The 23328-nt window shown below is 35.5% G+C and overlaps 1 protein-coding gene across 1 annotated transcript in view; it reads left to right on the plus strand.

The window, feature by feature from the left end:
* Window positions 1-23328, plus strand: part of CFAP54 (cilia and flagella associated protein 54) — a 159701-nt gene that overhangs the window by 130491 nt on the left and 5882 nt on the right. Inside the window, exons 53-68 of the mRNA XM_088141903.1 lie at window positions 1597-1766; window positions 2837-2933; window positions 3253-3403; window positions 4264-4421; window positions 4962-5141; window positions 6411-6537; window positions 9182-9337; window positions 10073-10181; window positions 10397-10508; window positions 13290-13382; window positions 14104-14245; window positions 15422-15604; window positions 17335-17543; window positions 19754-19936; window positions 20416-20522; window positions 22213-22378. Of these exons, the coding sequence (XP_087998029.1) occupies window positions 1597-1766; window positions 2837-2933; window positions 3253-3403; window positions 4264-4421; window positions 4962-5141; window positions 6411-6537; window positions 9182-9337; window positions 10073-10181; window positions 10397-10508; window positions 13290-13382; window positions 14104-14245; window positions 15422-15604; window positions 17335-17543; window positions 19754-19936; window positions 20416-20522; window positions 22213-22378 (2343 nt within the window). The remainder of the gene's footprint in view (window positions 1-1596; window positions 1767-2836; window positions 2934-3252; window positions 3404-4263; window positions 4422-4961; window positions 5142-6410; window positions 6538-9181; window positions 9338-10072; window positions 10182-10396; window positions 10509-13289; window positions 13383-14103; window positions 14246-15421; window positions 15605-17334; window positions 17544-19753; window positions 19937-20415; window positions 20523-22212; window positions 22379-23328) is intronic.

Genomic DNA, 23328 nt, shown 5'->3' on the forward strand with positions numbered 1-23328 from the left:
GGTGGAAATGACCAGTCGATTATTCTTTTTGGCAGGCAAACGCCTAAGAAGGTTTGACAGTGAAACCTACTTTTATCTTACTGTTCATTTTTCCTAAACTCTGATGCAACACAAGAAATTGATTCAATTTATCACAAAACTCTTAAAGATAAATACTTAATTGGATCAGTTGTATTGAAAAGTATTGAAAAGTTATATTGAAAAACTCTGCCTGAAAAATTAAATCAATACCCAGAAGCTTATCCTACAATTAAGAACAAGTTTATATAAATTTCATCACCATTTCTTAGCTATATTAACGAAGTTTTCCCTAGGAGATTACCTTTGTCTGTATTTACTGGGTAGAAAATATTAAATGTGGATGTTTAAATTGTTAAATTTAAATTGTTTTTCTTCTTAAGTTCATGTGTCTCATGTCAATCTGCATATACAACTTTTTTGGTTTTCTTCTTTTATTTTTTATTTTGAAAAATAAAATAAATTGATTTGATTATTTTTAATTCTTGTAATATATTATATATTTCTCTGTTAGCCGCTGACAATTGCATAATTGAGATGGGCATAGAATCATTTGTTTCTATATATATGTGTGTGTGTGTGTGTGTTTGTATATGTGAGTGAAGAACCAGTTGTAAAACTAATTATATTTAGTTTTTTAGTTATTAATAGAATAACTAATTTACCAGTTGTAAAACTAATTATATTTAGTTTTAGTTATTAATAGAATATTAATAACATTGAATGCCTCAATAATATTCACAAATACAATATCAACAAATATATTCATAAATATAACGTCAGGAATTTAAATGCAAAAACTTATACAGTGGTACCTCTACTTACGAACGCCCCTACTTACGAATTTTTCGAGATACGATCAGCTCCGGCCCCAAAAATTTACCTCTACTTACGAACTCGCCTTGACTTATGAACTGGATCCGCGGCCACTTTCCGCCCGTTCCACGTGGTCCGCGGGCATTTTTCCGCCCGTGCCACGTGGTCCGCGGGCATTTTTCCGCCCGTGCCACATGGTCCGCGGCCATTTTCTGCCCGTGCCACGTGGTCCGCGGCCATTTCCCCGTGCCACGTGGTCTGCGGCCATTTTTCCGCCCGTGCCACATGGTCCGCGGCCATTTTTCTGCCCGTTCCACGTGGTCCACGGCCATTTTTCCGCCCCTGACACATGGTCCGCAGCCATTTTTCCGTCCGTTCCACGTGGTCCGTGGCCATTTTTCCGCCCCTGACATGTGGTCCGCAGCCATTTTTCTGCCCTGCCGCGTGGTCAGCGGCTGTTTTTCCGCCCCTGACGCGTGGTCCATGGACGCTGGAACGGATTAACGGTAATTACATTGAACCTTATGGGAAAATTTACTTCGACTTGTGACCAACTTGACTTGCGATCAGAGTCATGGAATGGATTACGTTCATAAGTAGAGGTACCACTGTATTCTGTAATGTTTAAATCTGTTTAATTCACATAAGATGAAGGTAACCTGCTTCTTAATGGTGTTGTTTGCTCATATTTAAATAGTTGTGTTTCTTTAAAAAATCCTTCATTTTACTACTTGATCAGTGATATCATTTCAATTATTTTAGGGAATTTTATTGACAGAAGCTGAAGAAAGGATAAGTTTAATTCTTGAAACCATACAAAATAAGTATGGTGCACTGATATATAAGTGTTCAGCTGTAGTACTGGAGATTGTCATTGAAGCTAAACTTCAGCTTGCAGCTATTGCTCAACAGAGGCTCCAAACAGCTTTCAGGTGAATAAAAAAAGTTTTTCAGCTATTTTGAATAAATCCAATTTTTACACTAGGAATAAAATAAACAGTTGCTGAAAACAGTGCCTCATGAGTGATTATGTTATGCTGATATTTTTTTTTCTTTTTAACTTCATTTTTAAATGTTGAAAAATTAGAAAAGCAGTGGTTTATTGATAAGGTTATAATATAATGTTATTTAATGTTAATTAATAGATATGCATCCACCTCCAAGGAAACAATCAGTGCCTTTGGATGTAGCTAAATTTCAGTACTGAGCTGGATGAGGAAGAAGAAGCTGAAATTAAATATAAACAAGACGGCACTGATAAGTAAGAAAACAGGATTAAACATCAGCCTGTTTTTGTGGTGCTGTAGTCCTCTGAAAGAGCAAGTCCTCAGCTTGGGAGTACTGGTTGATCCTAACTTGTCACTAAATTCACGGCTGGTGGCTGTGGCAAGAAGCACATTTGCACTATTATGGCTAGTGTTCCAGCTGTGATTCTTCCTGAGCTGTTAAATAACGGCAACAGTTATTTATACCTTGATTGTTGCAATGAGCTGTAGGTACAGCTATTCTTGAAAAGTATCTAGAAATTGCAATTGGTGTAAATATGGAAGGGGGCTGTTCAGCCAATACAAGATGCAGGCATGACATGATGTTTCCATGGAGAGATTTGCACTGGTTGCCAATTACTTACTGGACATAATTTAAGAAATTTATATTGAACTTTAAGTTCTATACAACTTAGAGCCTGCATATCTAAAGCAGTGTTTCTTAACCTCAGCAACCTTAAGGTGTGTGGACTTTAAGTAAGTCTATACATTTTAAAGTTGCTAAGGTTGAGAAACACTGATCTAAAGGATTGCCTCTCCAATTACAAACCTGTCTGACCATTAAGATGTGAGAGAGATCCTTTGGAATAGGCTCCTGTTGTCAGAGGCTCACTTCTTTTTGCACAAATGAATCAAGTCTCATAAATAAATGAGTGGAAACCGGTAAGTAGAATTATTGCATAAGCATATAGAATATATAAAATGTACACAAGTTTTATTGTGCTTTTTTGTTACAGTGCTGCATTGGTTTTTTCTGCAATAAAACTTCTTCAAGATGCAGATGTGTTCATAGATACATCTAATTCTCAACAAGATGCAGAGAAATCAGATAAGGTATATTTCAGTATTGATCTTTTATTAAGTTGATGAGGGAAGGTAGTGGTGAAAGCATTATGGGCATCAAAATTATAATGAATATTACAAAATAGTTTTAAATTATTCTGTTATGTTATTATTTTATGGATTTTTAGTTTAATACAGAAATATTATAGAGTATGGCATATTGTAATCTACATATTTTACACCAAACAGAACATTTTAATGAGTAATTGTCTGTATTAGAGACATTCTATATGTTAAAAATGCACTAATCAATTACAGAACAATTGAACACTGAACCTAGTAATCCAGTTCATTTTTCCTTTTTGATAAGGGAAATGATGGAGGGATTTATACTGAGGACTCCAATCTAATTCACAATGTAACAGCACGGGAACATCTGAATATACATGTATGGCTAAAGTGTCGTTTGGCATTAGTGACTGCAAGTATAGCACAGGCACGAGGCATTGAAGCGATGAAAGGTAATCAGTAGTCAGTGGTACGTAAAGTCAGTTAAATACATAAATATTTAATTCTCAAACTATCTGTGTTATCCCTTCAGATATATTTATATATTTAAGCATGTTTTGCCATGATTATTACCTTGTCCAGAAATACTTCTTTTTTGTAGAAGCTGATTGTTGTTGCATCTTGCTGGCACTATAAACCAATGTGAATTATCATAATTAGACGTTGAGTCCTCTTGAGCATTCAGGTAACTTTGTAAATCTCTACAGGTGGTCCTCAGTTAACAACCATTCATTCAGCAACCGTTCAAACTTACAACAGTGCTGAACAAGTGGTACTTATGACTGGTCCTCAAAGTTCTGGCCATGGTAGTACCCCCACAGTCATGTGATCATGGCCCAGATTTCCGACCTTCGCAGTGTCCCACAATATGTGACCTTCCCTGCAAGATCATAACAAAGTCAGTGGGGAAACCAGCAGGACGTTGGAAGTTGCAATCATGTGGGGTCTTCGCTTTGACCTGGAGTGATTTACCTAATGACAATGACCCGGGACTGCCGGAACTGCTGTCGTTAAGCAGTGTGGTCACATGACATTGTGCTTTACAACTGCATCACTTAGCGATGAACATTCTGGTCCCAATTACCATAGTTAAGCAAGGACTACCTGTACTATATTGAGATAATGAAAGCAATGTAAAGTTTATCGGACACAGTACTACTTTTGTTAATATTTCTGATAAAATTATATTAAAAAATTAAGTTGAAAGTGCTATAGATATCTTTAATATCAGTTACAATAATAAAAAAGTTATAAACTGATATTTGTATCATAATTGTTATTGATGGAATTGTATTATTACGTTTTCTTCAAGAAAATGAATTAACAGAGTGTTCTCGTCTGATTAATGAAGTACAAATGGAAGCTGAAGCATTCAATGATGTTGAGACTCTTGCTGAAATTACTATGCAAGCTGTCATGCTTGGCCTTCAAGAAAGACTACCAGTGGCTGATATTAAGCTTTGCTTACAGGTTTGAACATAAAAGTGAATTATCAATTTTTCCCAGTATCATTCTTATGAAACAAATGAATTTTGATGCTTTTCATAATTTAATTAGTATTCTACTATAAAATAACCAGAGATTAATTATTTTCATATCACTGCCTAAATGTTTCAATATTTCCTAAGAAGAATGCAGAAATAAAATTTTCAGGCATGTGGTATTCACATAATTTTTGTGTGGAGCGATTACCGCATGAAGGAAGATTATAATTTAGCTATGTTAAATATGTGTAGTAAGTGCTTCCCAACCATTCTGCTAACTTGAAGCTAATTGTGAGAAGAGTCACTGTTGTTCAAAACTCTGCATAGTCTTAAGAGGTTTATTGCTATACTCTACAGATGCTGCAGTCAAAAATTCTGTATATTCATCTATAAAACAGGACTAATGATTGGCAGGAGAGGTAGTGATAGAAAACAGGATAAATTTAGAAAATGGGTTTTTGATCATAGAATTTGAGAGCTGAAGGTGTAGATCTGTCTGTCTGTCTATCCTCTTCTGTTCATACAGAATGTAATCAAGTTGCTTGAGGAAAAGACACTGATTTCTCCGCCAGCTAATTTAATATTAGTACAAAGTATGCTTCTGCTAGCTGACATAATGAGAACAGAAACAGAAGGAAATTCAGAATCATCTAAAACTGACCAGCTGAATGTATTAATTCAGGCACATGCACTAGTAATTAAACAGGTAAGTATACACTAATAATTGAATACTAATATATTTTTTCAGTGTTTGCTGCCTATATATGGTCAATAGCACTGGCCATAGCATCATTTGAAAGGCTTAAGTTCTTCTCTGTGTCTGTTCTTATTCCATTAATTATCAGTCTCATCCTCAGCTAATGCAATTTTAAGTTTAAAAATGCATGTTAAATGCAAAAATGAATTTAATGTCATGTGTAGCTTGACTTTTAAAACTGGGCCAGGAATAAAATCACATTTATTTTTTTTAAATTGGGTCAAGTATGCAAGGGATGGGTGCAATTGAGATGGATTGTGTGGCAGGAACCTTTTATTGTTTTGGTCTTTTGCATTTTCAACACTAGACTATGCTCTATGAATAAATTGCCTTTCAAACTCTTAGAAAAAAAAATTGTTCCCTTTATCCCTGTATTCAGTAAGTGCAAGTGTGTGTATATGTGGATAGATAGATAGAATGTAGAAAAGCTGCACAAGTTACTGTCAGGTCCATGGATCTGATCCTGGTTTCCCTGATCCAAATCATCTTACTATCATTGGCTCTTGATTTGCCAGCTTATTATTCAGTTGCCCACCTTGAAGGAAATGTAGTCATTTCTTATTTGCTGAAACTGATTTACAATGAATGGATTATTTTTGGAATATAGTTGAAATCTATGAATTGAGTACACAAAGACGAATTACAAGTCTTTGTTTTATTTAGTTGAAAATAGTAAGTATTTAGTAAGCTTAGCCTCTTCACCAAATACTGCATCATAGAGTTTTCTTCATTCCACAGCCTTCTGTTGGATTTTCTTTTCTTTTCTCTCCCAACTGTTAGTTAGCGTTCTGGGCCAACTGAGCATGAACCCTCATTAGGGAATTTTGAGGGTTCACTTCCACTTACCTATATATAAAATATATTTTTTAATTTGTGTTGATATCGGGGCTCAGAAGACATAGATGACCAATTCTAGATACATTAAATCCTGGATTTTTTGTAAATTTTTTAGAGAAAGTTCTTCCTTCTATTCTTGAGGACACTTTAATAAAGCTTTTAAGTATGAACCAGGAAATGATCTATTTAGACAATGAGATATATCTATGTGTCTTTTTACTTTCCAGCTATTCCCTTCCCTTTGTGTATTTTTCCCCAGTCAGTAAATTGATGTTCCATGCCATTGGGCTATTATGAGTTATTATGGGGCTGAATGATTTGTCCCTTAGGATATTTTGATAATATACATATCTTTTATTACAAGTTTGATATTTTTAACAGCTATTTATTTTGGGGCAATCACTTGGACAACATGCACAAGATTCTACTTTAACAACTCTGAAAGAACCTATGATGAACATATACCTGCCACATATCACACTACTGGCAAAAGTCAAAATGAGAATTGGTAAAGACTTTTTAATACAGTACAAACTTTTGTTATTTCTGAAGATCATTTAATATACTTAAGTGGTTTAAGATATGTGGAATTCCATTAATTTCATACAGATAGTCCCCTACTTGTGAACTTTCGAGTTGCAAACTTTCACTGATATGAACAAGATGGACCTGAAGTCAGGAGGAGAGAAAGGGTTACTTTCCAGTGCACTGCAAAATAACCCTTTCCTGCCTTCTCCAACCTTCCAGGAAGTTGGAGATTTGTGTTGCAGTTGGAGTTCCCGGAAAGGGTTAGTTTACACAGTGCGCTCTCTGGGTGAGGCAGGAGAGATGGCGGTGGCTGTTGCTGGCCTCAGAGCGTGCCGCATCCCACTGGCTCGTCCCTTCACCCAGGGAGCCACTGCTGCCTCTCCTGCCTTACCCAGCGACAAGAGCGCCACATAAACTAACCCTTTCCAGGAACTCCAATTCAAACATCCAACCTCCCATATGCGGCGTGCCATCAACTAACTCTTTCCTGCCTTCTCCCACCTTCTGGGAGATTGGCAGTTTGCAATGGAGTTTACAATGCGCTTTGGGAGACTGCACAGTCTTCAGCCTTCCTCCTGCAAGACCTTGTGAAGGACCAGCAGTTTTGCCTCCTGCACAGCTGCCCCCTTTGCCTAGGGAGCCATCACTGCCTCTCCTGCCTTGCTTGGCAACAGAGCGCACCGTACCCCACTGGCTATCTCTCCTTGCATTGTCAGCAGAAGACAGGGCTCCTCTGTCCACACCGCTGCCCTGCCTCCTGCCTCTTCCTCTTCCTCTTCCTCTTTTTTTTTTACTTTTTACAGTACTTTTTACTTGGTTGGACTTACGAACAAAATGGACTTACGAACAGCCTCTTGGAATGTAACCTGTTCGTAAGTAGGGGACTGTCTGTATTTAAGGACATACATTTTTTGCTGGCATCAGTTCGTGCAAATTCATTGAAAAGCAAAACAATTAGGATGATTATATATGACTTACTATGCCTACAACTATTTTATGTTTCATACTTCTGACCATTTATGGCAGGTATAACCTGTACAAAACAAACAGAATAATGTTTAATGTACCTATATTAAAATAATCTTCATCAAGTGAGGCAGAATTCCTAATTCTTCAGTCAAACTTGGAAGCAATACCTAGGAAGCTAGCTAAAGCTTTCATTTTTGTATGATGAAAAGTTTTCATTTGAGCTGCAGTACGTCTTTTCTAAAAGGCAGAGTTGCAGAAACTAAAAATGTAATTAATTGATTGAATTGCTTCTTCTTTCCTCAGCATATCCTTTCATGATTACCAGATTTTTCTGGTTACAGCCTCTGGTTGTAACTTTTGCTGCTTAACTACAATGTTTTCCTTTGAGTAATGAAAAGATATTGAGGGAATAATGATATACAATGGAATGAGAATTAAGGAAAGTGTGAATCAAGTGGAAGTTATATGATTTTGTATTTAAAACCAGCATTCTATGGAGGACCCTTTGCAAAAGTATTTGTTTCAAAGATAAATTGACTTTCAATCATTCCAATTCACATGTTAGATTAATGAGTCAATTGTGATTCGCTTACTGACCATTTATTCAGCGACCGTTCAAAGTTACGACGATGCTGAAAAAATAACTTTACAGTCCATTTATGACCTTCGCAGCATTCCTCAGTCATGTGATCACCATTATAGTCAGTACACGTTGTCCTGTGCCTGACCTGTGTTTTTTCCTTTCTTTACCCCCTTTCAGAGCAGAGAGATTGGAGAGAAGGGTTGCAAGAAAGTAAGCTGTTTGTTTTTCTATACATCAAAAGCAATGCGATTGCGCTGGCAACCCAGGGCTGGGAGCCACAGGCATGCTATACAAACAGCTTACAATACTCCCTTGAAATCTCATTCTGTCTGATCTCTCTTCTCTCCGAGGTGGGATGGAGAAAAAAATGCAAGTGATTTCTGTAGCCAATTTCTCCTTTGCCTGACCCTTCCTGCTACCAGTGCAATCACATTGCTTTTGAGGTGTAGAAGAGCAAACAGCTTACGCTCTCTTGAAATCCCTTTCCAATCTCTCTGCTCTGCAGGGGGGTGTGGGGGGAAGGGTCACGCAAAGGAGAGATTGCCTACAGAAATAGCTTGCTTTTTTTTCTCCCCCCCCCCACACCCACAGACCAGAGAGATTGGAGAGGAAGAGGTTTCAAGAGAGTAAGCTGTTTGCGTAGCACACCCACAGCTCCCAGCCCCCAGCTGTTGATGTGATCACATTGTTTTTGATGTGTACAAGGCAGTAAACAGGTACTCGAGCATTCCAAAGGGCGGGGAATTGTTAGGAGGCAAACAAAGGCAGAAGGTATGAAACTGACTAGTCTTGTTTCTTTCCAGCAGGAAAGCACAGTCAAGGTCATGTGATTTCCCGCTTAGCGACCACTTCGCTTAGCAGCAGAGTTGGTGGTCCCAATTAGGGTCATTAAGCGAGGACTACCTGTATGTAGTTTAGATAAATGTACAGTATTTGCTTCTAAATTCCATTGTAATGTATATGCCTGCAACAATTCTTATGTTAAGGGACTATATTTCATGAATTCAATATTTGATTTTTATTTTGCTTTAGAAATAATTGGTGAAATAGTTTCCTGTAAATTGATTTCTAGGACACACATTAACTTTAGAATTATCATGTCAATCCAAACCACAAAGTGAGTTACAGTGGCTACAAGCCTTACAATACACAGAAACAGCACTAGATCTCTGTATAGGATCAATAACAGAAGATTTAGATCTAGAAGCAGAACTTCTTTTTCGAAAAGGTAATAACTCTTTTTTTTTTCTGAAGGACTACTCGTATTTTCATGTTGCATCTGAGACCTAGAGGGACTTGGCAATTTAGCTCCCTAACAATTTATAATATTGTACACTCTTTGCTTCCTACTGAAAAGTATGTATAGTTCCCTCTGCAGAAGAATGGCTAATTAAGTTATGGGAATATGCCTTGATATTAAATTTTGCATGTTAAAAGTAAATCTGACACAGAATTTAACTCGACTTGGAAATCATTTTTGGATTACAATTCTATATGTGTACTTGTACCACATCCAAAGTTTGAGTTTCTCTTAACATAAAGTCTTAATATTCTAGCTCTCAATAATCTGTTTGATGAAAATACATTTTCAGATGCTCAATAGAATTTACTGTTATTCTTAATCTTATTTTATGATTTACATTGTGTAGATCCTACTGTTGATATTCATATATTATTTGGATTTTAACAGTGATCTGTAGTTTTCAAAACAATATGTTTGGTTACTTAAAATTAATGGAATATTGAACATTTAAACTTAATTCCATGATACTTGTAAATTCCGTTTCCTTAGTTTGTGTTTAATTTTTCTTTATTTTTTTCTCTTTTCCTTGTCTGTCTTTTCTTTTTCTGTTTTCAAAAGTTCTTAAGAAAATATCATTTAAAAACAGTATTCTGTTTTGTTAACTCTATCAGGAAAAGCAAATCTCTTAAATAAAAATAAATTCATATGTGTCATTTTTAGGAAGAATAGAACGACAACTTGATTCATTAGGTCTTAATAAATCAGAATTAGCTGTTGACAGTTTGCTGGATGCCATAAATGTAAGCCTGAAGAGTTACCAGCACTACAGGTGAGCAGAGTTTCCCCCCCCCTATGTTCTTTAGTTTAGTATTAGTAAAGAAAATGGTAATTAAAACATAGAATTTACACTGAAAAGTTCAGCCTATAAGACATTTAAAAGGCCTGGATAAAACTTATTCACTTATCACATAATATAAAATAAATATTTGCAAAATGCTAACATAAGATGTTTGGATTCCTTGCTTTTTAATTTATTTTTTGCAGATTAATAAGAAGATCATACATGGAGATAGCACTGCTGTACTTCTGTTTATGTACAAACAAGGAGGAGTCTCCAACTTCAGGTTCTGTGAAAGGAAGAATATTTAAGCAAAGGGTATGTATAATTTTTTTTAGGCAAACTATAATTAAGCACCAACTTTAATATTATGTTACAGATGCAGGAAGCATTGCCTGAATATAGACATTGTTACTGCTTTGTGCAATATTCTTGCATCTGGCTTGTATGGGGTTGCATTGATGGGAGGGTCAAAAAGTCAAGATAGTGGTCAAGGCAGCATGATTGAAATCCTACCACTGTTGTACAAGCACCAGTGTTGTATAGACAGATAGTCCTTGTTTAGCAACTGCCTCATTTAATGACCATTCGCAGTTACAACAGTGAGAAAAAGTAACTTTGCAACCAATCTTCACATTTACAACCTTTGCAGGTCTGTAAAGCAAAGGAAAGCTGACATAAGATCATAAGATTTGTATTTTTTATATTTATATTTATATTTATAAAAATGATTGAGGACCCCAAAGAGCTTTGATTTATGTGGGTTACATTTATTGAGATGTACTATATTAGAAATTAAAACTGAGAAATGTTAAAAATATTTATTTATTTGACTTTGTGGAGCCCTTGAAAGGACCTCACTTTGAGAATCACTGCCTTATGCTGACCCCAGAATATTGATTTGGAGTATCTAAGGGCAAATCCACATAGCTTCCTTGCCCTAACCCATTAATAAGTCCATGAGCACATGCCTTTAGGCCTCTGTCTTGATCTGTGCCCTCCCACAACTCAGCCAGCCCAAGAACAGTTGGAGTGCTACACTTTGGAAATATTTCCCCTACTACCCCACCTCAAGATGCTGTGTGTAGGCAATGTAGGATGTGCTGATGGGCATTGCAGAAGTGGCCTGAAATGATGTGCTCCATGTAAGCAATCTTGTAGCTCCAATTGGTTCTGCTAGTTTCCTGTGGGACCACCTCCTTCAGTCAGGTCCCTGACCTCTTCACCCATCCATCTGTCTTCTTTTGGCTGCAGGAGAGACCAGAACTCTGCCTTCTGCAGCTGTTTTGTTTTTAAATGGTTTGGTATACTGATCATCCAGCATGAAGCCATGAAATTGACCAGCCTGTACCTGGCTTAACACATCTAATTGAAACTAAATAAAAAGACTTAAGACTTTCTGTAGCTTGCCTGGCAGGAAATTCACTTCTCATTAGCTGCTGTTCCCAGGGAAGTCTCAGTTTCTCACATTAACTCCTGACATTATATTTTTAGAATAGTTTAAGTTCCCATTATGGTAGTAAAAGGTATGCCCCTCCAATACACATGTAAGCTGCATTCACTACCAAATCTATGAAATTCTCCTCCCCGCCCCCCCCCCCATGTGAACTGCTTAAAGTCCCCTTGTGAAAAAATTCACAGGAAGATGAATTGACCCTGAGTGGCAACAGGGAAAAGAATCAGTCAAGGACCTGTGACTCAGTAAACTAAATTGTTTCTATTCACCAACCGCATATCAGATAGTATGGCTAGCATGCTGACTCAGTAGGAAGGGATAAATAATAAAAGGTCACCCAGATGGGTCTATCTAAAACATTCCAATGTCATGCTGTAATTTACACTGTGACTGCCTTTTTCTTTGTCTTGCCTTTGCAACGTAGTAGGCCAAGGGTATGTAAGCTATGGTTCTACCTTTGCTCAGGGCTGCTCAACAAGCTGCCAATGCTTTGCTGGGAGCCCAGTGTTCACTGTTTTATTGTTTGAATGCTAATAAAATGTTATTGTATCTCAAAATTGGGTTGCTATAGATGAGCCAGGTTTTGGCCACAATACCACAATGATCCTCACAACTAACCCCCTTTCTCAAACTCCAGCTTTTCAGCACCATTTTAACCACCGGCTGTGTCTTGGCGTCACAAATCCAGACAACCACTGGGTGGCAGCCAAGAAATACAAAATACCCCTCTTGTTTGCCATGTAGTGATCAATGGGTAAAATAGTTGATGAACTGGCCCAACACGTTAAAAGAATAATTATACAAAAGTTCAACCAGTGTTACAACAGGAGAGAAAAAAGCTGGGTTTTTACTATATTCAATTGAGATTAGTGGTTGAGTATTTAGATAAGTGTATTATTTAATACCATAGAGCACTTTGGAAGGTTTGTAACTTGGCTTAAAAATATGTTACATATTTATTATTAATCATTTCTCTGTCCTAGATGCTCCTTACCACCTCCAGCTTCTCATTTTATTTGGAGTAGACATGCAAACGTACTTCCAAATGAAGTATTGCATTGCATTTATCTAACATTTTTAAATTCTAAGAAAGACTTTGATTTCAGAGGCCTTCTTGGAAATAAAATTGATGTTCATCTTTCAGTTTGCAGCATGCTGACTTCTTTTTCTAAAATGAAAAGAATAATTAAAAAAAATTAAAGTCAGGTGAGACAAGGAGTCTTATGGACATTTGGGAAAGTGTTTGCAGACACAATAGTACCTATCAGCATCATACTGAGGAACCTTCTCCAGAGTTTCAGAGTGCTTCTTAACTATACAGTACTAGAATTGCTGAGGACTGAATGAAAATCAGGTCCCTTTCTGAAACAAGCAAACAAAATTGCCGTTCCATTTAAAAGAGAATAAGGAAAAAGAACATAAACCAACTGAGTAGTAATATTCTATGCACTTACCTTTGAGTAAATCAGTGAAGTTTACTTCAGAGTAGATATGTATGTTTGCATTGGAAACCATTAAGGATAATTATTTTTTATAGCATTTCAGAAGTTTTTCCAGTAGTGTAATTTTTTAAGTGTACATGGATGCTTTTTCTCATAAACTATTGTTTTGTACTAACCTGAATCAATCTTTATTATATTCAGTTTAATAGTAGAATTTCAAGTATTTCTGAGGAAATTACTGTTCTTGAAATGTACAGAGTACAAGCCTGGATTGCTGTAAGAAGTGCTGCACAGGTGTGTACTGTTTTTTTTTTAAATCTAATTTATCTTTGCTTAATTTTTTTTTTACATAGCCTTCTGTTGGAGAAAAAGACCCCAAGGAATTTATGCTTTACAATGGAAGGAATGAAGGGAGGATATAAAGGCAGTATTTTGTATCATTTTATAAACAGGTAGTCCTTATTTAGCAACTGTGTCGTTTAGTGACCATTCACAGTTACAACAGTGATGAAAAAGTAACTTTACAACCAATCCTCGCATTTATGACCTTCGCAGGTCTGTAAAGCAAAGGAAAGCTGAACCAAGATCATAAGCACAGTTGTGGTTTCACTTAGTGACCACTTTGTTTAATGACCGAGTTGCCGGTCCCAATCGTGGTTGCTAAATGAGGATTACCTGTATTAGACAGCCTTTGTAATTTCAACCTTAGGACTATTCTTTGTATCATTAAGGTAACTGTTAAAACTTATGAAAGCACAGTGGCTTATTTCAATAATATTTATGTTAAAGTTATTTTACATTTTAATGGTTTGTTTACTAATTAAGATTTGCAAATTTTAAGTATTTCAAGGCTTCTCTTCAATATAGAATCAGAATCAGAAATGTTCTTTTTGTATCACTGTAGTATATTTAACAGTGGTCATTCACCTCAATATTTGACACTGATGAGAAGATGTTAGTACAGTATGGTAATTTTTATGTGTTTCTAATTTTAAGCTTACTATCTTAAATCTAGGTCAGTGAAGCAATTCTGACTTCCCAGCAATTAACTGGAAGAAAGACTGTTAAATTGTATCACATGAGACCAACAGTGCAACAAATTATGCCTGAATTTGCTCTTCTGGATCTCAGTTCTTCTTATAAGGATTTTTTGTCTGGTATTTGCTTTTTTATATTATGTTGTTTCATGGTCTAAATGTTGTTACAGTAGAAAATTAGAGCGTTCATGACTGTCTCTTTAAGGTAACAGGGAAAAAGAAAAGCCACAGTGACAAAAAATAGGTATTTTTCTTGTTCTTAAATAGCAAGATGAAAATTTTGCCTCTTATAGTCCAAAATAAAGCCATACAAATCTAATTTCAATCATATTCTTTGCAGACATTGGTTTTTAAATATTTTCCTGACTGAGATAATTCAATTAATTTGCTAGTAATCTCTATAGAACTGTTGTTAAATGGTACAGGTAGAATGCTATTATGCTCTTGATCTGAAACTTCATAAGTGTTTGCTCATAATGCATTTTGGTAATAAGCTGTTTCACAATGATAGCAGTTAGTGAAATAAAGCAATCATTAAAATACATAGCAAATGAGAAACTGTATTATCAAACTTAGAGAAAAAAAGCAATCTATTGCTTAAAATGTAACAAAGGTATCAGTTTACACGTGTGTGTGTATACTACAAAATATAGGATTTAGACCAATATGCTATATTGACAGCACATACACACAGAAGTCATTAGATATTGAATGATTTGTCATAGAAAGGAGGAATATACACTGCTAAATAAATACAAAAATTAGAAATTGATTCTCTCTCCCATTACACATAGAAATAGGTGAGATAGCTAGTTCTGGCAAGATCAGAAGGAAATGGCCTGAAACCAGACTAGTCCATAACCATAAGATAGTCATGCAATAATTAAAGCCTTCAACTATTGACAGAGGATTCTTTCAATGGACACTGGTAGGCTACCCAAAATGTGCTTACAGGAACAGATACAGTGGTGCTTAAAAGTTTGTGAACCCTTTTGAATTTTAAGTATTTCTGCATAAAAATGATCTAAAACATGATGTGTTCCCACATAAGTCCTAAAACTAGATAAAGAGAACCCAGTTAAACAAATGAGTCAAAAACATTATACTTGTTCATTTATTCATTGAGGAAAATGATCCAAAACTACCTTTGTATTACAGCTCTGTACCTCTGTCCAGAGCATTGAACATCTGTATTACAGCTAATTCTATTTATGTTAAATTTAGCATAGTATAAATCTTTAAAAATTACTTAGTTACAGTGTTTTATTGAAGATTTTTTAATATTTCATACTCTAGAAAAATATGAAGTTACCTATAAAATTCCCATGGTGTGTTCTGCACAAGAGACAAAATCAGAAAGTGATGGAGATGAGAAAATCTCTTCTGAAGAAAGCCAGGGCAAACTGAAGATACCTTGGCTTCATGTACTACGTTACCATACATACTTAACCAGGTTCTTGAACGTGAGCCCCTTGGCTGGTAGGAAGCTTTGCTCTGTTGAAGGAGTAATATATCTTAGATTTTTAATACTGTGCTACAGTCAGGTCTGTTGTTTCTGTTGAAATAGTATAGTCATGTTCCAGCATCAGTTTCTTGATAAATTATACAAATGCAGTTGTGAGGAAGGAGGCTAGCTTTAACGTTTGATTGTTTTCCTAATCATGCTCATAAAAGAAACTGCACTTTTAAATGTATGAATTACCATCCATCTTTTCATGTACTAAAAATAAGAACTATAACCTGTTTCCCTTTTAAAAATGCATTGTGGTTTTTAGGGAAAAATGTGCTAATTATCACAATGCCTTCCCTCCTACTGCTATCCAATAGGCAATTATGACAGTATATACATCTGTTAACAACAATGCTGGATATAATTTGATGGCTTAATTCCAAACTCCAGCTTGAAGAGCTATAAAAACAGGCAGAATTGTTTTCAGCAATTTCTATGGAAGGATTCATGAATGTACAAATGGATGAATGGATCCATCATATACATTTGCAAAATAAAGGCTGCAGGCCTATAAATACTTCCCTGGGAGTCAACTCCATTAAACATAAAGGGAATTACTTCAGGATTAAATAAACGTGAAGGATTACACTGTCAGTTTTTGAAAATCTCCTATCAATTTATAACTTGGCCGGCCATTTGTGAAGTACATAAAGCCATCCACAGACAATCTTGTATAAAAATTATAGTGAAATAATCCAGTTGAAAAAAAGGAATTATAGTTATATAAAAAATTCTCAAAATTGGAAAGTGCTCCATTGCAGTTTTGTAAAGGAATATTATTTTACTTCCCACTTAATTCAGCCATTGTACACGAATGCCTAGGAACATTAAGAAGTCATGCAATCCCCCAGTATCCCCTCTACTTTTGGCCTGTTTGGAGGCTTTAGACTTAGATTACTGTATGTAATAGGAGTGGAGTATCAGTGGTAGTAGTGTTGGGCAGTATCTTAACTCAATGTAGAATTGATGTTTTGCACAAGAAAGATGTTAGCCCTCCAAATACAACATCTAGCTTCTCCAGATAATTCTGTGGAAAGCTTTTCTCTGAAAAATAAGAGGAACTCCTGCTGGTTAACGCAGACTAATATACCCACTCTTTGTTTAGTAAGTACCCTGGTTAGCGACCAGTTGCAAATACAGTGCTAATAAAATTCATTTTCTAACCAATGTGTGCATTTACAACCAAATTTCATACACCTGACAGTGCACACCAGAGTGAGAGTAATGCTGGTGAGCTGTACAAGAGAACTTTATATGAATGAGATGGCAGCAACTAGTGATCTTTGCAGCATCTCCCTCTCTGTCACGTGTTCACTTAGTGACCATTTCGCTTAACAACCAAGTTGCTGGAACGGAATTCAGTCTCTAAACGAGGAGAGGGTGAATAGATCTGATCTAGATGAATCAAGGATTCTAAGAAAGAATATGGTCCAGGACCTACCACTAATATTTCTAAATGTCCCAACACCTAAGAAAAACTGATGCCAGGCCTGGCAGTTAGTACATTCTTTAATTTCATATGAGATATTATGGAAAAATCTTTACTTTGATGTATTTCTCTTGATTAGCAATGTCTGAAAAATTCTTCTTTGAAATGCAGATGTGTTATTTTGTAATTTTTATAATAGTTCATACATATTGCTATAGAATTTTAGCCAAAAAAAAAAAAAAAAGCCTGTACTGTTACTTCTTTCCACAGCTGTCCCAAAGGCAGGAAAAGGTTTATTTGTTAAAGAAGACGTGCTGTACACTTCCGTGTTTGACACAACAATTGCCCTGCGCTTGGCAAAACTCCATTCTTTTTTAAAAAACCATTTGCCCATTTATTCTGGCTGCTGTCTTCAAGAGCCTCCAAAACAGCTGTATGGCCTTGAGAAGCCTTTCTTTAGTATGAGTGCTATTGGAAAGGTAATTTGAGATTTAATCATAACTTAAAATGTATTTATTATACATATTTATATCTTTATTATAGATATTTATATTCCATTCTTCTGTAAAATATGTAAGATGCCTAATAAAATAATTAGATTATTTTATTTATTCTATATAAGCTGCCAAAAGGGTTTTGTTTTTTTGGCATCAGGATAGAAATATGTTTAATAAATTTTTTAAAACCATCATAATAAATAATGAAAAGAATGTATGATAGAAAAGAAAGTATAATTCTTTTTATTTTGATATAAGCATTACCATGTGGTCATTATTTGCCTATGCTGTGAAGATTTAATCTATTATTTTAGCAATATGAACTACACTCTTATCTTTTACCATTTTTTCTTTGGGGAGGGTAGGAGAAAGACATTTTGACCTTTTAGGATTGCTTTCCCATCTAAATGGGGACAGACTATGAAATAATATTGTCGAAGGCTTTCACGGCCCGCATACGATGGCTGGTGTGGGTCTTCCGGGCTGTGTGGCCGTGGTCTTGAAGTTTTGTTTCCTAACGTTTCGCCAGCACCTGTGACCGGCATCTTCAGAGTGCAGGAGCACAGACAGGAGCAGTTCTCTCTGTGCCCAGGGTGATGTGACCCTTTTTGTAGGTATTTATAGAGATCTGAGGGGGGAAGGAAGGGGGATTGGGTGTGTGTGGGTGGGGTTGGGTTACTGAGTGGCTGCTTGTTTTGGTGACTGGATACTGTCAGGATACTGACACCAAAACAAGAAGCCACTCAGTAACCCAACCCCACCCACACACACCCAATCCCCCCCTTCCTTCCCCCCCCCTCAGATCTCTATAAATACCCACAAAAAGGGTCACATCACTCTGGGCACAGAGAGAACTGCTCCTGTCTGTGCTCCTGCACTCTGAAGATGCCGGTCACAGGTGCTGGCGAAACGTTAGGAAACAATACTTCAAGACCACGGCCACACAGCCCGGAAGACCCACACCAGCCATCCTATGAAATAATACTTCTAGTTATATAGATTGTATTTTAAAAGCCTGAAATTTAATTCTTTTTTTAGTCTATTTTTAATAGTTTTTATTAGTCCAGTTTCAAACAAACATAAAATAATGCAAAATAAAAGTTTACCACACAAATCCTCAAGGAAAGAAAAACATTATTCAACAAAAAATACATAAAACAAACAAACAAGCAAAAAATGTTTGTTATAGTGATTACAGCTATATACCAAGTTTACCTGATCTTGTAAGTCTTAAAAAAAAACCTAAGCTTTCAATGCTGATCAAGCCTGTCCAAGAATTTTTTTTCAAAGGGAAAGATAATGTGAAATGTCCTGATTAACTGAATATATAATTTTCTCACACATCTCTGAAATCCAATACTTTGTATCTGGAATTATAATTTTCATCTCCTGCAAATTATTCTTTTTGGTACTATTAGAGCAGGAAAAACCCATCTTTGTTCTGAACATGTTAAATTCCAAGTAGTCGGTAGTACATTATTTATGTCTTTAAAAATTAGAGTTTTCTCAGTAATTCTGTCAATGTATTGTATAACATTTCTCCAAAAGTGATGTAGGGAAGTGTATGGCCATAATTTATGAGTTAAAGTGCCCTTAAATGTCTTCCAGCACCAACATAAATAATCATCAGTTGCTCCTTTATGAAACATTCCAGATGGCATCCAGTAGACACGGAAAACAATCTTTTAATGGATTAATTTTAACTTTAAGTCATAGCACATATCATAGCACATATCATAGCACATATCATAGAATATCCAACCATAGGGTTGGAAGGGACCTTGGATGACATAAACCTTGAACACATAAACTTAGTGTTCTTCAAAACTTGAGTTTTGAGTTGAAATTTGCTTCTTTTAACTTATAAAAGAGGTTTAAATATTGAAGCAAATTGTTTTCACCATCTTATTTCTAATTGTCAGATTTTATTTTATTTTGATTTGAAAGTAAGCAGAAGATGAGGTAAATAATAAGCAACAGTTCATGTCAAACAAATCAATCTGTACAAGAGGTTTTGAAGTTCTAAGTGTATTAATATATAATTTTCAAGCAACACAAAAAGGATAAGCATACCCTGGATGTATAGTAGTTATAACAAAATTGAAGTATTATGCAGCTTCCCTAAAATGAATTCATAGTTTTAAAAATATTTTAAAATCAAATATTCTTATATATGGTTATATAACTTTTAGGCAACTCCAGGATCATATGGAATTTCTCGAAGAACATCACCTATGAAAATAATTTCCAATACCTTTACTTCTAACATAGACATGCATTCAGACAACAAAGCAACCTATGCTCCCACCAAGGAACTTTGTGTGCAGTGGTACCTTCCCTCTTTGGAAAAATCAGCAAATGAAGAAGAGACTATGGTATGGTTACAAATATAATGCTTTAATATAAAGGACAGTTGTGCGTATATAATAAAGTGTCCATGTACATGGTGCCTGATACCACATTGTTTTTCTACTACAGATAAAATTGATTAAAAGAAAAAAGATACAAGCAAAAAAAATCAGCTATTCAAGTAGGATGCCAGATTTCTCAGGAGAATCTGAGCTTAAGCCCCTTTCCAGTTGCCATAAGCGTCATCTGAATCCTTCCAAGGTTAATGGGTCATTGACCATTTGATATCACTTTAATCATTCACATATGATCCAGCAGAAGACGTCTGTTGGATGGACAATCATATAAGCATAAACCTATATATACATTTTTTTAGTTTTCAGTGTATTACTATATATAGTTCAGAAGGATAACAAATTTATTTAGATCTTGTGGTTGTTATAAAGGATGCTATTTCAACAATATTATTAATAATAATAATATCAAGTATTTCTCCTTTGTGCAGGTTTTGTTCATTTTTGCTTACAATACAAAAATTGTCAAAATTATGAACATCAGTTCTTTCAATTCAGCCAACATATACTGTGGTTATTTGTGGATCCCATTGAATAGGTAATTTAATCCACTTTGCTTTGTGTATGTTATATTTCATATAAAATATGTGCATTATTGATAGTTTGTGGTCAGGTTTAACAACCATGGTCAAAACAGCCATTTATCAATGATCAAAAGCAGTAACCAAAATCAAATAACCCATGCTGGGCAGGAGCACATGTGCGGCACATTCTCCAAGGATCGTAATTTCTATTTCTTCTCCAGCCATGCTGCCAGTGCCCCAAGACATGCTGTTATCTGATCACCAAGGGCAACTTTTAGGATGATATGAGAAGATGCCATGGGAAGGTGGCATTAAGTAGTTTATCTACAGAATGCCAAACATAACTTTTTGGATTCCAGCCAATAAATACTCAGGAAACATCTATGGTGTTACATTGGGGAATTTAGGAGTAATGAATAAGTAAATTAGTCTAGAGATCAAGTGTCAGAATATGACATTTATCAAATAGGAAATAAGAAAGCACTGGTAGCATCTATGAAACCAGATCATTTATCAGCAGAAAAATCTGCTGGAGGAATAATTAATTCCAGCAGTACAGTCTGAAATACTCATATTTTTAATATTGAACACAATCTAAGTTGTCAGAAAATTAAAGGATAACCTGAAAGAAATTGACACTTAAGACTACAGTATAGTAAAACAAAACAAAAAAAAACAACCCGCAGTACCAATCATTTTCTAGTAAAAATATTTTTCCAAATTTGTGCTATAAATGTTTTCAATTTACATTTACAGAAATAGTTACTGTAGAATATGAGAACTCTTAGAGTGTAAAAGTTTTAGATGACCATCAAATGTAGTAGCATTCATGTGGTACACCAGCACTGTGGAAGTTGTTTTTCTGCAGGTTAAAGATTATAATTACACAGATGAAGCAGGTGTTTCTATAGACTTAACATCTGAGCAGGAAAGAAGCAATTTGGGAAAGACTCAATACAATTGGCCCTGCCTGTGTTGTTCTGTGTTTAAGTATTTTATGTGAAGCAAACTGTCAGTTCTTGCCTGTGAAGAGATAGCTCTACATTGTACTGTTGCATATTACATTCTTATTAGAAAACTCCAGCATATGTAGCAGAAATAGTTTACTGTAGTCTTTACATGCTTGGCATTGCATTATGTTCAACTTGTAAATAGTAACCTGGTTCTCCTATGGTTCTGAAGTATACCTTCTCCTGAAATACTGACCTATCCTTGCCTACATATTTTGCTGCTCTGTTATATCACATTTCTGCTTCCATTCCTAGCCAGGATACTATACTGTATCCCTTGCTGCTTTCTCCTCACCAGCTGATTACAAGCACTCTGTGACTTCTATTGAGATGGCTTCTTCATCTCCATTTTCTTGTCTTACACATATTTCCTCTTGAATTTCTCCTCCTCCTCTTCCTCTTCTTCTGAGACCTGCTTCCTTATATTCTGGAATATTAGCATTTCTATTCCTCATCATTGTCTGTAATTAATCTTTTCATATTGTGGCTATATATCAGACCACAACCATGTTTCTGCAGAAACATTACCATAACATTAACATTTAAAAGGCTTCTCTCCTAGTCGAAAAGGCAACAACGGCAAAAAATCTTCCCAAGTCTTAATTTTATTATTCAAGAAGATACATTTTATTTTATATATGTACAATATAACTATGATACCACTATATAGTTTCATATTATTATATTCTTTTAGAGTTATTGCTGTACGTGAAAAATTGTCTGATTTAAAGCAACAGCTTGAAATGTTAATACAGTCACTGGCGACTTCTCAGACTGAACAGACTGAAATACAGAAAAGTTCACCTTCAGAAGGACTCAGAACTAATGCAGCAAAAGTGCCATTGGATGAAAACACAAAGGTATTTAAACAAAAGACAAATTATCAGAAATGATAGTTCATGGATATCTGTCTATATAAAAATACACACACACACATACGTACAGTATACACATGTATAAACTATCTCTAGGGACTCTAGGAAATACTTGATTTAAGTGTTCCTTTTTTTAAGCAAGACTGTTTTATGAAAAAAGCAGCAGTATATTACCCAAGGTTAAGGGATCTCTTGTACTAAAGGTGTGTTTAAATTGTGTGCTTGGAATTCTCCATGTTTTTTTCTTCTAATAATCAGAGGAGAATCTTATTCCAGGGTGTGTTTTAGTGTTATTTTTCAAAGGGATAATATTTATTTTATATCTATATAATATATTGATTATACTACTGTATAGTGTTGATATTATTCTGTTTGTTTAGAATTATTGCTGTGTTTTGATTCTCCCACAAATACTGATTTTTTTGTTGACAATTGAATGAGCCTTACAATCAGCAAGATTTCTGCAAAGTTCTGCCTCACTGATCCTTTATGAGTTTTTTGAGAAGATCAGGAACTACATAGACCATAAGAATCCTGGTAGTACCTTTTCTGTCTAACACATTTTATTAAAAAGCCACAAGCTTTCGTGAGCTATAGCTCACTTCATCAGATGCATGGAGTGACTAGATTGATGTAACATTTAAATTGGAATGAGGTGGGGGTGGGTGAGGGAGGGAAAGACAGCTTTGTTATGCAAATGCAAGTATATGTGAGGCAAATTACAGGTACCTTATCAATCAAATCTCTACTTTAACAGCATCATCATGGTGCTGTGTCAATTTCAGCAGCACCACTGAGAGAGAGATTGCTGAACTCACATACTTCAAAAAGTTTCAGGCAATCTCAAAAGGTCTCAACAGACACTGTGGGGTATTTAATGCATTTTCAGAATATATTACATATATTTGGGTAGTTGCTATGAGGAGAACTAACCT

The sequence above is a fragment of the Python bivittatus genome, unplaced genomic scaffold, assembly GCF_059951505.1.
Source record: "Python bivittatus isolate LINGU-HERP-01145 unplaced genomic scaffold, Pbiv_v1 ctg000330_np1212, whole genome shotgun sequence".
In the NCBI taxonomy this organism is placed as follows: domain Eukaryota; kingdom Metazoa; phylum Chordata; class Lepidosauria; order Squamata; family Pythonidae; genus Python; species Python bivittatus.